General features: G+C 52.4%; 3 protein-coding genes across 3 annotated transcripts; 2 read left to right on the forward strand and 1 right to left on the reverse strand.

The window, feature by feature from the left end:
• Nucleotides 1–523: 523 nt before the first annotated feature.
• Nucleotides 524–4956, forward strand: EMWEY_00041670 (fatty acyl-CoA desaturase, putative; the record flags this gene model as incomplete). The annotated part of the gene is made up of 12 exons (XM_013482692.1): nucleotides 524–634; nucleotides 868–898; nucleotides 1170–1236; nucleotides 1348–1482; nucleotides 1636–1810; nucleotides 1956–2105; nucleotides 2266–2398; nucleotides 2819–3042; nucleotides 3505–3836; nucleotides 4006–4109; nucleotides 4308–4488; nucleotides 4665–4956. 12 exons carry the CDS (start codon nucleotides 524–526, stop codon nucleotides 4954–4956), a joined length of 1935 nt encoding a protein of 644 aa, XP_013338146.1.
• A 2439-nt stretch (nucleotides 4957–7395) lies between these two features.
• Nucleotides 7396–12569, forward strand: EMWEY_00041680 (hypothetical protein, conserved; the record flags this gene model as incomplete). Its single annotated transcript, XM_013482693.1, has 3 exons — nucleotides 7396–10521; nucleotides 10662–10732; nucleotides 10916–12569. 3 exons carry the CDS (start codon nucleotides 7396–7398, stop codon nucleotides 12567–12569), a joined length of 4851 nt encoding a protein of 1616 aa, XP_013338147.1.
• An 894-nt stretch (nucleotides 12570–13463) lies between these two features.
• On the reverse strand, nucleotides 13464–17095 carry EMWEY_00041690 (nucleotidase, putative; the record flags this gene model as incomplete). Its single annotated transcript, XM_013482694.1, has 8 exons — nucleotides 13464–13750; nucleotides 13926–14291; nucleotides 14475–14783; nucleotides 14904–15365; nucleotides 15512–15739; nucleotides 15852–16307; nucleotides 16589–16752; nucleotides 16947–17095. The coding sequence occupies 8 exons, from the start codon at nucleotides 17093–17095 to the stop codon at nucleotides 13464–13466; spliced, it is 2421 nt and encodes an 806-aa protein (XP_013338148.1).
• Nucleotides 17096–17679: the final 584 nt, after the last annotated feature.

Raw genomic sequence — 17679 nt, forward strand, 5'->3', positions numbered from 1 at the left:
CCCCCCGGGAGGGGGGGGGAGGGAAGGGGGCGACTCGCATCATACGTTAAACAAAAGGCATGCTTTATGCATTCGGATTGACACATTCCCATGCGGTTCAAGCGAACTAGTGGCCGGATGAGCAGTTTCGCGCCGTCTGCATGCCATCTGGTGCAGTGGCTGTGGACCAGTCATTTAGGAAGCACAGACGTCTCTCTCGTTGTTTTTCTCCAGTCACGATAATAGCTCATTTTACTTCATCTTGGGTCCACAGAGACCTTATTTGGATATGGCGATCTGTATGACATTGGGTGTAGTGATAGCCCAGGATCGGTAGTGGTTGTTGCATTGGAAATATTATTACGGAGCATAGGCGATAGCGCTCGTGTATGTGCGTTGTGCTGGTATTGCAGTGCAATCGTTTCCTGCCTGGGCAAATTCGCCTTCCCTCAATTTGTTGCCCATTGGAAACTCGCCGCATCCAGGCGTTTCTTTTCGACCTGACGCAGCAGTTTCGCGCTTCAAGGAACACTGAAGGTGGAAGATGCTGGACACTTTGTGGCAGCAGGTGCTGCCCATTTTCACGGAGGAGTTCTGGGCAGAGCCACTGAGGGCCCCAATGATTAGCCGGAGCTGCCGCCACCTTGTGTGGGGTGTATGTCTTGCGTACATTCCTTTGGTTATGTTTCTTCAAAGGATGCATGACAATAGGGTGGGAAAGCAGAAACAGGCCTCACATCAGCGAGCCTGCGTAGGCCCGATCCTGAAGGCGGTGACTTGCCTTTGGAACGTTCTCCTTTGTACATACTGTTTCGTCGGGTTCTGCGCGTTGGTAGGTACTCACCGCAGTTCGTAGTTAGCATGTATGTTTTACCATTTCCACCTTAGATTTCTGTGATATGCAATACCTTGGGGGTGGGTAGGGCTCTGCGTGCGGGCTTTGCAGATGTGGTCGTCTCCGAGACTGTTTAGCACGTTTGCGTTCCCCTCGTCAAAGTACCCGCCACTGACGCGGTTGGTAGTTTGTATTTTTTGTTTGGGAAAGGGTGTGGAGGTCTTTGATACGTTTCTGCTGTTTCTCCGTGGACGGCGACCGTCTTTCCTCCACTGTTACGCACGCGTTGCAGTTGCCCTGTACTGCTGGCACGCACTTTATGCGGACGTGCCTTTTGCGCACGGCTTTGTCGCAGCAAATTTGGCTGTGCAGGTGTTCGTTCACGCCTACTTTGCAGCTGCAGAGTTTGCAGTAACCAAACGGTACGTGCATTCTACTAGCACAGCGCATCGCACCGAAGTCAGATGAGCAGCCCTTGATACGAGAGCACGTACCTCGTACGGTTGCCTTCTGTCTTCCTTGGTGTTTGGCAGGCTGTTCACGTTCCTGCGCTCATACATCACGCTTCTCCAGCTCTCACAGATGTTCTTCGGCATGTGCATCAGTTCACATGCCATTTACCACCCGGAAGTCCAGCAAAGTGCCCTCGCTGTCTTCAATGCTAAGCTGTAAGGACTGTTCCTTCGGCCAACGGTTGGACGCTCATGTTTTGGAGTTTGGATACTGACTGTCTACAGGGGATAGCAAAAGATGCGTACTTCATTCATTTTCGGTACGGGGCTTATCGAGTTGCGGCCGCGTGTGCATTATGGCTCTTGCAGGTGCTTGGCAATGTACATTTCGCATGCAATCCTTTTCCTACAGTTTTACCTTGATGCCTTCTGCAAGGAGTACCGAAGCGGAGAGGCGACTTTTCTTACTTTTTTCCACGCCTTTGCTGTTATTGGTCTCGTGAAGCTTGTGATGCACGAGCAGTGCTGGCGGTTATTTGCAGATGTACGTATAGGCAGCAGACACTCTGGTTTTCCGTGTAGATGCGCGTTGCATACCGTCTGAGCAGGGCATCGCTTCCAGCAATTGTTGCGCCAGTTGCTGCTTTTGACGGAGTGTGCGGTGTGGCTCATGGGGTTCTGTTCCGCAGACATTGTTGCTCTACCTTGTAGGGGGTCTGGGCATTACGTGTGGGTCACATCGTCTGTGGTCACATCGCGCCTACAAGGCCAGCGCAGGTCTTCGTTGCTTTTTGATGTTGTTGACGTCTCTGGCCAATCAGGGATCTATCTTTCACTGGGTGCGAAGTTGACGCACCACCATATAATTGATTGTAAATTGTAACCCTTACACTCCATGGGAGGTCAGTTGTAGTCACCCCCGTTGCTCACTTCCTGCCCGCAGCCATTCAAGTAAATTAACTTGAGTAGCTCCAAGTTGTGTTTTGGTGTGGCTTGCAGGCCAGGGATCATCGCGTGCACCACAAAAATAGTGACAAGGAAGGCGACCCGTATAATGCGTCTCGGGGCTTCTTCTATTCACACGTGGGATGGTTGCTGCTTAAGAAGCCTCAATCCGTAAAGGATGCCGGGAGTCAGCTGAGTTTCGATGACTTACTGGCTGTAAGCATCACCGCACCAGGCTGGCAGCGGACTGTGTGTGTATGACCAGTTTTGGCCCGCTGGATGGCAATGTGTCATTCCATTTTTTTAATGGAATGCACTGCGCTTGCGTAATCTACACCAGAAGACAGCCACGTGTTTCCTCTTCAGGATCCTTTCGTCCGATTTCAACACCGACTGGATCCGTGGTGGAACCAATTCTGGTGCTTTGTAATGCCCGCTATCTATGCACACTACAAGTACAACGACTTTTGGTCGGGCTTCTTCGTGCTTGGTGGGCAACACAAACACCCACATAAGGACCTGCGGAGCATTTTCCTCGAATGTCCATGTCAACGGGCACATGCCGTTTTTTATTTTCCGATGTTGTTTGTTCTGCTATGCACCGCAGGCTGCTTGCGATGGTGCATTTGCCTCCACGCCACGTGGACAGTGAACAGCACTGCCCACATTTGGGGTGACAGGCGCTATACAGTGGAAGGTAATCCTTGCGAGAGCTGCTTCACGGCTCTAGTAGCCGTAGGCGAAGGCTGGCATGACTGGCACCACAAGTATCCCTACGACTATGCAGCATCGGAGGGAGGGATTTTTGACCAGTACAATCCCAGCAAGCTGGTAAGCCACGGCATGAAAATTGCAAGTTAGAACTTCGGCTGTAGGTTTCTGCTCTGATTGATCTAGATTTAACTTGAGTGCGTATTTTCTGTAGTTCATTGACGTCTGCGCGTGGCTGGGATTGGCGTGGGAACGCCGACGCGCCACTGCCACCTGGAAGATGCTGAAGGCTGAACGGGAGCAGCAGGCCCTTGTAAGACAGCAAAGGGATGCAGAGGCCCGCAAAAACTGTGAGGCTCTCTCTGCGGTGCACAGCCTTCGAGAAGTCGTCCGCGTCAAGAGTGCGCACACGAGCACGCTCCAGTCTCTGGTGTGTATACACTAGCCCTGCAGGAATATCACATTGAGGGCGCTGCGGGCTACACCGCGAAGGGTGTGTATTTTTGCAACCCAAAATGCGTCGGGGAAGCTGCCCACCCTCCAGAGGTTTTGTTGTTTGGAAAGCTGTGTTTTTGTCCTCAGTGGAGCCTATTTTTCGACCTCTTGTTGCTAACTGGGGCATATCTTCTCACGTGGTGGTGTTACTCGGCTTGTACATCACGGCTAAGTACAGCTCCCCAAGCGCTTGTGGAGGCTTCTCCATACGTCCTGCTTCCACTGCTCCTTATCGTTAGCAGCGCCGTTTTGGGCACACTGTTTTTCTCCATGCTGATGCACGCATTCGTGGCGGCGAACGGCACATTCAGTGCGAGTACATTACTTTCTGACCTCGTGGGTGGTCTCATATGCGGCCTCCTCATGATCCCGTATCAAAGAAAGCGATTCAATGTGCCTGGAGAAACTCCGGCACTGAGGTACTAGTCCCTGACTAATCTCCTGTATTCAGACGATTTGCACAGCATCTCCAGCCGCATAATACAAAAGTGGAAGTAAAGCTTCCAGCAGTGAAGAGACAGCGAAACACCGAAATCTCGTTGTTTCCTCTGATTTTCAGGCCCTTTCTATATACTGCAACGCTAGCAGTTCCACGTCTCCCTGGCTGGTCTGCCTGTTTGGCGCCACTATTCTTGACACTCTTCGTCGGCTTTACTTTGATGGTGTCGTTGTGGAGGGGAAATTTGTTGCTGGTTAGCACCTTCTACTTACTGCCTCACCTCGTCATGGACACTTGGACAGCGTATTACTTCCTCACCATGGAGAAGAAAGGGCCTCGTGAGTTCGAGCCCTTTTTTCACTTGACCTGCGTTGCGTATACCGTTCCTGTGTCAGTGTACTAGCCTTGCAAATTCGGTGTGTGCGGCTGTGTTGCTTTGGTGTTCTTGAAGACGACGTCATGAACAACAACTGCAAGTACGATTTCCTCTGTGTTGCTCCATGCGCGCTGCGCTGGGTCAAGGCTTGCCTGGATAAGAGGCACCGCAAAGACGAATCGCAGCTGATGCGGGCAATACACGTTCTACACCATCGCCCGCTAGATCTCCATTTGCTTCAGGCAGTTACTTTTGAGTGCGTTTCAGCACATTTACTCCACTGATTACGGTGTTTCCTCTTCTGTGCAGCATGCACGGCACTGCTTCTTGCGGGTTCATTTAAAGCCTTCTATTCCTGCATGGAAAAAATAGCCATATGCCACGACGATGAGATTCATCTGTTCACAACTTTGGTTTTGCTGCGAAATTCAGAGTGCCTCTTCACCGGGTACCAGAGGCGGTGTGCTACTTGAACGAGCGTGTTGAATCGATGCCAGCTGAAGTGTTCAGCGCGTCGCTCTCCGATGGATTCGCAGTGGTGCACCCTGACTCTCGGCCCGAGTACTACAATTCTCTCGGACAACCAGCCCAAGAGCGTCGTGCCGAGGAACCTGGAACGTCAACGAATGGGGAAGTGGACAAGAAGGCTAAAGATTTGGATGAGGCGCCGTTTGGTGCATCCTCTTCAACTTTGACGAAGCGCACCCGGGCTGTTGGCTCATAGATTGCGTTTCCTCGTTGGTATCTTGGAGAAGCTCACAGCTGAAACTGCCAAAATCCATTTGTGAGAATTTTGGTGGGGACCGCGTGGCGGCTGCCGTTGCGGTTTGAGGAAGCATTGCCGTTTCTGCATACTGTGGGGTTCCATTACGGTGTTCTCGTGGAAGTTGCAGACCGTTTCACCTATACAGAGCGTCCCAATTCGGTCATTTATCCGGTTTGTTGTGCGGAATGTCGGCGCCAGCTTGTGGCGCTTCCGTAGAGCCATGCGTGCTCGAAGGTGTAGCGACGAAAGGAAATGCTACGACACGACATGTGTTACGTCCGTTGGAGCATACGATTTTGCAGTGATGATAAGGCCGGAAGCCTCTTGCTGCCTAACTGGCCACACAGTAGGACGGCTGCCGTATTGGGCCGATGGTCCTAGTGCCTTGGTTGCTCGGGCTGATGGGTGAGTTTAACCTTACACAATTTGCTGTGTGACATGACCGCAGCATCACCGCGGCCATGCGGCTTTGTCGAGTGGTGTTCGAGCGTAGGGGAGCACCTGGCACTGATTGGAGTAGCAAGCAGTACCCAATCGTTCCTTTCGGAACGGTGGACAGCATCTTTTCCCCCGCCATAGGCAACATAACCTTTCTGCGTCTTGATTTGATTCAATTGGTTCGGCCGTCAGGTTCAGGTGTAGTCCTGTTACCTTACACCTTTAGCCGCTGCGCACACACTAGGTGCCTTCAGGGGTTCCAGACTAGATTATGCAGCAAGCCGATACTTCTTTGTCACGATACGCACGCTTTCTAGGCTTGTTCACGACACTCGTACTACTTTAGCCTTGTGGTTGCATATTGCAGCTTGATCTAATGTGCCGGTGCCTACGTTGTACACGCCCGACACAAAAGCTACCTTTCACAGCACATTGGGTTCCGTCTCGGCCTTATTGGATCTACAAGGCTGTTGAGGTCCGATAGGGTGTTGTAGGGCATGCTATGTGCAAGAGTTTGCATTCCATGCAGAAGTCAGTGAACTGTTCGCGTGTGCCTGGTAAAATTGACAAAGGTCGAAGTAACACAATTCCTGCGGGGGCAGGCCCGCATACACATGGCACTTATACGCTTTCTGGAGATACAAAAGAACCTATGTTTGGAATTAGCGAGCATATATTCAATTATGTGGCGAATCCCGACTCACGTTGGTAACTATCGTGTGTTTATATGCCATTGGTCGACACCCCAATGGCGGTAGAGCAAACAGCCCCTGAAACTTTGACATGAGAGTGCTGGCTCCAGTGTGTTTTAGTCAACGTTCTGTTCATGGCATTCCACTCTTTGCTTACTGTACACACAGATGCTGGTTTACTCTACGTTGTGGCCTCTTGCCACCTTCCGGAGAGGCTTTCCCTGGAGGCAGCACAGGGCGGCAGCGCCAAAAATTCAGCATCTGGCTCGAAAACTGCCGACGACGCTAGACCGCAAGGGTATTTGCAGTGACAGTTGACCTAACTGCTCTATGCATGACTCCCAAGTAGTTCAACTTGGTGCAAACTCAGTTCCAATAGCTACACTCAGCTCTTCCTGGCTAATTACGCCCAAATAAACACGATAACACAATTTAAAACATATTTTGAGTTCTAGGTCCATTTATGGGAAATCCGGAATCCAAGAACTGAACTCCTCTCGGTCCAGCCGAGGGTCGTTCTCTCAGCAACGCCACAGGGCGCCCATCCAGCCCCAATCCCAGTGAGACTGCCGAGCAACCTGGGCCGGTGTACCTAAATTTCCCACTAACATTTAAGCACGTTGGTGTTATACACCTTCCTTTTTCACAAAGCCCAACCACAGGAGGTTCCACTGGAGTTCCATTGTAGTGCCTGTGCACTGCAGCATTCGTACTCTCATATTTCTAAGCTGATGAACATGCGCGTTGCTTCACTTCTTGGGGCTCCATCATGGTTGTCTAACGGTAGTACTTCTGCGGCTGTCGTCGACAAGCTGCAGGTCACTCAACCGGAGCGAGTCAAGTATCTGTCCAGCGTCGTTGAGCACAACACTATGCTGTTCTACGGGATGTCACTAAGTGAAACGGCTTCTGAAGAAGGTTTGAACTGAGGAACTTGTGTAAAGTGCAGGGGGCATATTGCGTCCGTAAATCTGAGGGATGACATGCAGATCCAGGACCACCCGATCCTCCATCCCATATAGAGGATTTGCTGTCTCCGTCTCTGTAACAACTCACACTAATTAAAGGACCCACTGCCCCACCAGCTGCCTGGGTAGCAAGTTAACGATTGCGGAGCTGGTCAGCTTAGTTGACCTGATGGAAATTACGACTGAGGCAGCATTGAGGTCATACCAAGGACTTTTTGGGTACTGTTTCAGAAGGAAGAACAGGTGTTCTAGAAACGGCAACAATACCATAACTGATACATGCGTGGCAAGGCAATAGCATGAGCGATAGCAGCAGAACCAGCGGAAACCGCAGTAGCAGTAGTGAAGATGAACCTTCAGATGACAGCAATCCTAGGGATAACGTAAATTCAGTGAGCAGCAGCATCAGCAGCTGCAGCGAGGATGGGAGCAGCAGCTGCTGCAGGCCTTCACCAATATCCAACATCCCGGATGTTCTCGTAGCCTCTATTTTGCGTTTTTTGCCACAACACGAGAGAATTAAGGTAGGATCTGTCGTGTGCCGAAGATGGCTCGGTTTGGTCAGAAGTTGCCTATGTCAATCAGACACAACCCTTCGTATATACCCTCCTGTCTTCCGACATCTGCCGCCGGAAGCAGTACGGGCCTACATCAGTGCCATTGCGATTTACAGCCGACACGCGAAGTTAGTGATAGGATACGTAATCCCTATGGATGTTGAAAACGAAGAATATCCTGAATTTTTATTCCTTCGGTCGTTGTTCCGGGAGCTCTCCGATGTTCGATCCATCAGCATATCTCTTGGGTGTCCGCTAACTGCAAGGATGCTGGGGGACGCGTTTGCTGGCGTGGTGCAGCGCAGCGCAAAAACACTGACGTCTCTGGAAATATGGGAAGCTGAGCTGGCCGATGCTACTCTGACAGCTCTTGCAGCAATGCCGTCTTATTGGAAATCTTGCATCCAGCAAACGAAGGATTTGGGGGACGCATATATCTCCACAGCTCAGGCACTTGAGGCCGCTGTAGGCTCTCACTTACTGCGCAGGGACCCGAGCCTGCCGATAGAACGGCCCCAGAGGGATCCTCAACCGTGCGGTATGCTGGTAGCAATGGCGCAGGTGTTGCGAGAACGCTTGGGATGCGGCCCTTCACAAACCACTTTTTCCATATCAGAGGGTGCGGCAGATACTAGCAGGCTGCTGGAGCAATCGCAGCAACGGCAGCAGCAGCAGCAACGGGATTTGCACATGGTGACCTCAGAACACAGGCGGTATCGAAATAGGAGTAGTATGCAAGACAGCGAATGCATGGCCCTCCCATGTAGCTTGGATATTGCGAAGGGCAGCTGCGAAGGACCCCATAAAGGGGAGCTTCGCCGCAGAATCGCAGACATAAAAAATTGCTGCTGTTGCATTACTGCTGCAGAAACTGCGTTGAGAATTTGGCACAAATTTGAAGGCGTGCGTCTAGTATTACCACGGCTTAGGACCCTCGCCACTGGAAGCTGGCGGTTGCTGAAGGTGATACATTGCCCCAACCTGGTGGAGCTAAATCTCACGACCAACACGGCGTCTCCCCACAGGGATGCTCCGGCTCGACAGCAACAGCAACGACAACGACAGCAGCACCAGCAACCTTTTCGGCAGCACCAACCACAGCAGGGACACACCGACTACACTCATCTGACGATGGCTCTACAAGAGTGGGCTGATCGCATATCGGGGTCTGGCGGGCATCGGACAGTATCTTCATCGGCAGGAAATTCCGAGGCTGCGCTGCAAGAGCTGTTGTACTTTTTGCTTCGCAGCGGTCACAGCCTCCGGCAGCTGCACGGCAGCTACACTGTAGGTCCTTTGAATGAATCGTTGCTGCATTCAGTTTCCACTGCGGGCAATGCTCTTGTAGGGGTCAATGGCCCTGCGATTGAGCCGGTAGACCCATCGACAAGGGTGCGATCTCTAGCTGCAGCAGCAGCTGTCCCTGGAAGGGCTAAATGCGAGCAGAGACTTGTTTGTGGGGGATTTTTTTCTGCGGCCTTGGCGGCCGCTGATGCCATTCTAAATCCACAAGTATTCACTCTTCCACAATCATGTGATTTGCCGGTTTCGGTTGCACCCACTGCCGGTTTCGTCGGACGAACAGCAACAGGAAGTGCTAGCGAGCCGACAATAGGTGACAAGCCGGTTTATACTGCAATGGCGAACTATGCAGCGCTAGCATCCGAGGCTTCAGACAGTGCTTTTGCTGCAGCAGCGGGTCTATGCGCAGCAACAGGAGATGGTTGCCGTCACATGGGGCACTGCCCAAACGAGTGCTGTGTTGTTCCTTGTGCGTGGGGCTCTGAGGAAAAGCTGCTGCTGGTACTGTTGCCGGAGCTTCGGGTCGCAAGGTCTGCGGACTTTTTGCTGTTGAGTTTCTTGTTGCTGCCAAGACTCGAGGAGTTAAGGCTTCCCGAAACATGGGGTTCAGTTCTCAGCAAACCAATACCAGGTTTCCCGCTTCTGTGGGCATACCTGTGCACCTACGGACGCAGCCTCCGTGCGCTGGATGTAAAAGGGACGGCCCCCCCACTTGCGGCATTTCTAGGGGCTGGAACGGCCGCCCATCCACAGCCATTTCACATGCTGCCTTTTGAGGCTGTAGCGACCAAGGCTCTTCAGCGCTTATTGCTTGTTCATCGTGCCCACCCACTTATGAACCCTGCAAATCTCATGAAGACCATCAACCCCGCTTTCACTTGGTCAGGTAGTGCGTCGTCGACTGCAGCAGCTGCTGGAGGCGTCAGCGCGGGAATCGCAGAGCTTGCTGCACGTACAGTTGCTGATATCTGGCAGCGTCGCACCACTTCAAGTAGGCAGCAGCGATGGCAACTAGCTCACCAGGACCTGAACTGTGTGGTGGGGCAGGGTTGTGGCTGTGCTAAGGAGCTTGTTGATGCAGAGATTCATCCACCAATTAGCAAGAAGCTTCCTTACGCACCGCATTCAGGTGTCTGCAGCTGTGGCTCAACCGAAGGAGTTATTGACGCTTTGAGACGAGATGGTAGTAGCGCGAAGCCCCTGTTTGGCCTGAGGTTTGGACAGCTGAAACATTTGCAGTGCCACTCGAGCTTTCTTCCCTACTTGGCAGAGCCGCTTCCGCAGTGTGGGTCACTGCAGAGTCTAAGCACAGAAGGCGACTCGGACTCCATCGCGTGGTTTGTTGCTACGCTAACTGACATTGAAAGGCTTTGCGTAAGAGACCCCTGCCTAAATCCCTCCCGGCGGCGGTCTAGGGTTCCTCCTCTGGTTCCCCTGGAAACAGAGGAGGACGGAAACCCGAGTTTTAGAAGCTACCCGGAGGTCACTCTGCATATTAGGAAATACACCGGCACTTCTCTCTTCTTCACGCCAAGCTTTTCGTGTCCCAATCTTCAAGAACTTCAGGTAACTCTGTTTTGTCTAGACTAAACACACCGCCCGTCACACCCCCTGACTCCTCAGGCGTCGGTAAAAGGCTTACTTAGATACATCGCAACATACGATATAAACATTGGCATTCTTGTCCGCCCTTTATTTTTTTGCAGGTGCAGCGTGGAGATGATGACTTTGACTCATTCTTGGCTGGGGGAGGGGCCCGTAATTTGCAGGTTCTACGGTACGAAGGCCGTCTATTTGGCGGAACAGGAGCTGCAACGCCCCGGACACTCGTGGCGTCGCACGAGCTACGAGTCATTCGAAACACCGAAAACTCTGATGAGGAGGCGCACCGCCTGTTAGAAGTGCTGAGTCTTCCTCGAAGTTTTTCACCACTCGAAGGTTCCCCGTTTGCTTCTCTCAGGGAGTTGCACGTATACACCCTCGATGCAAGGGTGCTTGTCCGTCTTGCCTTGTCAGCTGCTTCTGCTGTGAATCCGTTCCTTTCTTGCGCTTGGCGGCGCATTATTGACAACAGAAAGGCAGAAAGACTGCAGCAGCTGAAGCGAAAACAGCAACTTTGGATGCAGCGTACACAGAAGCAGCGGGACAACGAAGCTATCCGATTGCTTGCACGCCAACGCCGGCTCTACGAAGAATACAGCGCGCGGCGTCGACGATTGAGACGGCTGTCTTCTGCCGTTGCCGCTCACCAAGAGCTGTTTGGAGACACTACCCAAGGCCCTCAAAGGTACCTGCAGCGCGAGAATGACGAGACTCGAAGGCGCCTTACTAGTGAAGTGATGTGCATGCGGCACCAGCTCCAGCAGTTACAGAGACGCCTAGAATCACTCGCTGCGGCTAACATCAGCCATTCCTCGAATACCTCAGCACCGCAAGAGAACCATCAGCTACAGCGCTACCATCGGTTCAGCGAAGACCTTGAGCGATTGAGGAGGCTCCAGAGCCACCATCAGCGACTTGTAGCCCTGAGGCGACTCCTGCAACTAAATGTGACAGATTCAGCGTCGTACACATTGGATCCTCCGCCAGGTGTGAGCGAATTGCGGCAGGCCAACGAGTCTGAAGCAGCAAGGCGCAGGCGTAGAGCCCAGCGAAGAAGGGAGGCTGACTTTGGATGCAGCCGTAGCTGGTGCTTCTGGGACTGTCATAGAGCCGTGGCTGCATTGTCGCAGCTGCTGCCGCAGCTGCGTACTTGCGTTGTGCAACACCTTCGGGGAAATGCAGCGTCGCTGCGTCTGTTGCTTCGGGGGCTGCCGCGGCTTGAAGTGTTCGCAGTGGCAGAGGAGCAGACATCTCAACGGAGGCACCGGTTGTTGCAACTAGCACGCAACTTAGGCTTTACTGTGCGACGGGGTCCTCTAGTCATTCCTGCTATCCACAGTGACCTTGTCACTGTTTCCTCGATTTCAAGACAGTTTTTGATTTCCAGCCGTGGGCCAGCTGGAAGGAGAGCATCGGCGGCTTCGGTGGCTGCAGCTGATTTGCTTGTGCATGAATTACTAGGGCGTCTAGCAAGCGACTCTCAAGGGCACAGACCGCCTGTCCCCCAGGCCCACACAGGAGATACCTCAGTCTCCAGTACCGCGTATTCCCTTCCTCCAACTTTGTCCTGTGGTAGAGGGTCAGGGGCTTCTGGTTGTTTGGCCGCCAAGGGACCTATTGTGGCAGGGGTCGAGGCTTTGACACTTGATAAGGAACCTTTGGCGTCTAGCAGCAGTTGCGAACGTCAACGTGTAACTGGCTTTGGTAAACGCAACAGATGCGCTACAGATGAAGTTCTTTCGCAAGCAGAAACAGGTGCATCCACCCTGCGGATTGCAGGAAGTGCTCGTACCAATCAAGCCAACTCCCGACGCCTTTCTCTCCGCTGTTTGAGGTGCTCTATCTACACAAGGAAACGTGCACAGGAAACCGATTCTATATTTACCCCCTCTACTTCTAAGAGGCGCCGCCGAAGGCGTGCAGAAGACAGAGAGACAGCCGTTGGCGCTCGCCAAGACATGCAGATGGCACGGGGTCTGGCGGAAGAGCTTGAGGAACAGCTCACGAGTTGAAGCTGTGTCACCTATTCGCAGCGAACGATGTTTTCAACTGTTAGTAGTCCGGTGCAACGTCCCTTGCATTTTTCAGGCCCGCAAGAGGTGCGCATACGTAGTAAGCTCTGGACGAAACTTAATTGCGGGGGCCGGCGCAAGGGTATGCAGGATGTGTGCTTCTTCTCCCTCTGGGTTACGCCATCCGCCAGCATCAGTGCTCCCGACTCGCTATTATTGTTTTTCGTTCCCGTTGACCAACCAAAAACTTACTTCGCAATCCATCATGTTGTTTCGTGTGTTTGATCGATGCCAACCGTTAAATGCAGGCATTGGTTCCCGCCTTGCAGCAGCGCCTCCCGTGTTCCTACTGGCGGCATTTAAACTGGGCTGCCTGATACTGCTGTTAGCTTTGTCGAACTTAAGGGGTGTCCATACTACTCTCACAACGAAAATGTCAAGCCATTACTTGTTGAAGTGTTGCCTGGCAGGAGTCGAGACGCTCTCGGGGACGTATGCTGTTACCGTTTTTAAAAAATGAGTGTGGGTGACCCACCAGGCATCGGAATGTCGGCTTATTGCTCTTGTCGCGTCAAAGCATGGCAAGCGAACTAAAGGAGCTACGAGAAACGAAGGTGACGCTAGGCTAGTGAGGAAACCATCTACCATATGAATGAGGCGTGCCAACGTGCTGCACGACGGAGGCACAGGCAAGTTCGCAGTTCGGTCGGGTCAGACGTGTGTGGGCCTGACGATCCGCCGACACCGCCCTGCAGCCACTGCTTGGCCAACGCAAAAAAAGTTCAATGTTCCTGCACGTGTGCTAGCCACGGATGCAATCTGCAGATGCACGCGACCAGCAGAGCAGCATTAGTACTCGTGGCTAAGGAGCACTATTTCCGCAGTGTTTGCACATTACATGGGTTGTTGGTTCCTATCTACGATTCTACCGTCACATTTTGGAGCGAGGACCACCTCGTCGTCCATGTCCTTCTTGCATCCGAACTCGGAAAGCATCTGGTCCTGTTGAAGGCTCGTAAAACACGATAGCTGACGAGATACGACGCGTGAATGCGGTCTCTTCAGACCGTTCGCCATGGCAGTTAACGACAAGGCATTCCGCACGAGCGTCGGCAGAGGGGGCAAACGCTCACCCTCTACAACCACTGGACAGCTCGTCATCATTGTAAACCCGTCACGACCTACATGCACAGAAGGGCATAGTCACCACATACACAGAAGACATTACCACAACTCCACATAGTGGAAGCTCCTTACCGGCCGATGGCAATATCATGGATGAACCATGAAGTAGTGGTGAATGTGGATATCGTTTGAGCGCTTGTAATTCCAATGCTGTACCCCAAGGTCTCTTACCCTGTAATACGTACGACTTCGTCGCCACCGTATACTCTGCATTTTCGTCCAATGGCTCAAAACGTCCTAGACCAGCTTGCCCATCAGAAGACTGGAGAGAACTTCCCCTGGGTGCCACCTTAACGGTTTCCCTGATCACGCGACTCCCAGCTGGTTTGCTACTGTCAAATTCAAACCTAATCCCAGCGACTTGCAGAAACCGACCTTCCGTCTTAGGAATCTGCGATACTGCATTTTCCAGGGCCGCTAGAAGCACAGAGCCTTTACAGCTGACAACAGCTATTTCGTCTGCCATTGGCAGCATAGCTGCCAGGTCCCCGTAACGAAAGTCTCCCACCTTAAAGACGCAATCAGACCGAATCGTCCCTGTGAGCAAAACCATCACGAGTATATTGCGCCACTCAGCCGCAGCACGAAGGGAGAAAGTATACCCGTGTACAGCTTCTCGTTAGCGGCTGCGCTTTCGATTGCAACTGCCTGGACCTGCCGATCATTTGAGCCCTCACATCATAAAACCTATGTGATTTCTAAGTGCTGAATACCCCCTACCCGAATTTATAAAGGCAATATCACTCTTGCACTCCTTGCGCATTAGCTCGCACAGCCAATTGCCGCAGTTGCTCTCTTGAGTGCGGATAATTCGGAACCTCGTCTCAAGCTCAGCGCCCAGTTTTGCCAGTTTTTTACGCATTTGCTGCTTTATGTGGCGTTCATACTTCTTCACAAGGAGCTCTACGTGCTTGTTCTTTGCAAAGCTACTGGGCGTTACTCGAACACGTTCCCACTGGACTAAAGACTTTCCCAGAATCTTCGGAACAACAACGACGCCACCTGGGCAGTCTGACGGCTTCAAGTGGCCTAAGAACACAGAATACAATAGCAGCTTCGCCTGAGCATGCAACTTCTGGAACGAGGTATGTTGGCAAGGCACTTGCGTAAAGCTACAGCTGGCAAAGACTACACTGCATTGCCGTTTACTTTGTGACTGAGCTGGAAGGGCAGGCTTGAGCAACAAATGACGTTCTTCTGTACCGCCCTGCCCCGGTTTGTTATCGGGGATTACTCTTCCCTTCGCATGTAGCAGCTGCGACGCCAATTCGCTTGGGCTCAGTTCTTCAGCTTTACTGCTTGACGCCTCCTGGGCCACAGCAACAGCTGCAGCTATCGCGGAGGCTGTAGCTTCTGGAGGTGGGTCGGTTCCATCCAGTACTCTCGGAGCTGATGCCACAGCAGCAGCTGCGATGGCAGCTGCCCCCACATGCTTCCCTGAATCGTCAATCAGTGCAGTTGCAAGCAGATTTGGCTGGGGGGAGGAGTCTCCTGGGAAGATCGCAATAGCGGTGAAGTCATGGAAATCCGTACCAGACTTGACAACAGGCGTGCCACCTGAACAACAAGCAGTGTGTTGCGAAGACAGCACTGGGTTATCTGCTGTGGGCTCTGCCAAGGTTATCAGGGACACTGCCACATTTTTACGAGCCAACCACCTACAACTACCACCACCCACAGGGAGAGGAAGTGGTGCAGCAGCGAGAGGGATCCCCTGTGCGCGCTATGTGGAGTGCCTCGCCCCTTCAGTGACAGACCTATCACTTGCAGTCCATAGTAGTCGTGGTCGTGACCGCCAAGGATAATGTCAATATCTGGAGCCATCTCGGCAAGGCGCTGATCATTTGGTGCCCGCATGTGCGTCAGAGCTATGATCAACTCGCACTCCTTTGCTCTCAAGAACCGGCACATCCGGTTTGCCGCCAACACGTAGTCTACGTACACCACGTCGTCGGCGCTGATGCATGCCAAAGTATCTAGCCATTCTGAGTTCGCAACGCCCAGCAAACCCGCAATAAAAGCATGGAAAAGACACATGACGCTTGGTCCGTGCCACGGTTTGAGCTCGCAAAACGGAAAGCTGAAATGTTGTTTCACCTCGTTCAACCAGGCCAATGACGCCAATGCGGACTCCCTGCCACTCAAAAAGACGATATTTCCAAGCATTAGCGATGGGCTCTCCAGGAAGAACAGTGTAGTCACCAGCAAACGGATCAGCAGTCTGGCTATCAGCCGCGAGGGACTCGTCTTCGCTAGTCCCACGTTTTTCTTGGAGCCCTTCTCCAGGGCAGTTTCTACTGTGCTGGCTTTCATCTTCTTTTCCGTGCATGTATCTGTCCAATTTGCGTAGGTCATCAGACGAGGACCTTGCAAACACGTTTGTGAGCAGCCAAGGGAAATTGCACGAACCAATTGTATATTCCAGTTCGTCAATGCCGAAATCAAAGTCGTGGTTACCCAGGCAAGCGGTGTGCACCTTGAGAAGGTTTAAAAAAGGAATCATCTGGCGCCCTTTCATGTACGTACTCATCAATGAGGGATTCAGAGCGTCTCCTGCGGTGCAAACAACCGGAAGCTGGTAAGACATCATAAGGAGCGAGGTCGCCTAAAAACAGTACACCCTACGACCTCCCTACTACCTGCCTCTCTTCTTCCACTCAACTTCTGGGAGGAGGCAATACTTCTCATTCCTGGCTGGCACTGACACAACCGTAACAGGTGCTACGATGGCGTAGCGCCCTACACCCAGAAGTGCCGCATTCACAAGCGAAGCATTCGGCTGTTCTTGCACAAGCAAGTCAGCCTTCCTCTACAAGATAGCAGCAACTCCTCACCAGAAAAGAACACCAAGGGGTGCAAATGACTGAAGCGTTGCATTGCAGTAACAAATCGAGCGACGCCACCAGACCCGTCTTCTCTGGTATCAATGTTGTAGACATCGTTAAAGTGCAAGATGACAATTGGGTCAGTCCTGTTTAGCGGCAAGTCAAAGTCGTACCTGTAAGAACAAACAGAAAACGGCATGAAGGGGGCAAATGGGCAATCAGTCGATTGATTCCTCTGTTCAGGAAGGCAGTAGAGTGCCTTGAGCAATGAGCAAGCCGCACAACCTACATACGCATTTTCTGCAGCATTAAGGATCTAGCGAGCCGTCAATTACAAACAGACGTGCACTCATCAATTGTGTCCCACCAAGTCTCGCCCGTAAAGCCACGTGAGGCTTGTCGCGTGATCATCGACGCCAGCCGCCGAATTTCCTCATCGGGCTCCGGGGGTGAGTCGTCGCCTCTCCTCCCAATGCGGCGTCCCTGTACTGCCAAAACCGGCGTGTCTCGTCCCATTACTTGCAGAGTCGGAGAACAGCTTCGAGGAGACGGGTGGCCCCGGCCCCCTCCATGTTCCTTTACCATTTCCTCTTCCATAGATCGCTGCAAGGTGGAACTGTTAAAGGCAACGGAGCTGCAGTATGTAAAACCCCTGCCTAACTCGGTCTCCCGTCAGTGAGGAAACCAGATGCGAAACACTTTACAGTATCTCAACCTACAAGCACTGGGGAGCAGCTGCGGATCTCCTGTGCAAGGCTGATCCGTGATGAGGTACTTCGGCAGCAAGACAAAGCTGCACGAGCTGTGTTTCGGCTTAAACTGGGAGCCAAACTTGGGAGAAGCAACCTCCCCTGTTAGTGACACCGCCTGCTGACTCGCGGCGACGCCTATCCTGAAGATAAGCTCCAAGGCTAGACTGCGCTGTTTTTTACGGAACAATAAAGGCCCATTATCCTGCAGGCGTTGGCAACAGTGACCGACGGCAGGTTCTGCAGTCGTCACCACCGTATCTTCCTTGTCCCTTGCTGACTCGCCGAACTCCTGGTGCTCAGACGTTGATGCCTTCAATCATGACATGCCGTTTTGGATATCTAAGAATG

The sequence above is a fragment of the Eimeria maxima genome, genomic scaffold, assembly GCF_000499605.1.
Source record: "Eimeria maxima Weybridge genomic scaffold, Emw_scaff714, whole genome shotgun sequence".
In the NCBI taxonomy this organism is placed as follows: Eukaryota; Apicomplexa; class Conoidasida; order Eucoccidiorida; family Eimeriidae; genus Eimeria; species Eimeria maxima.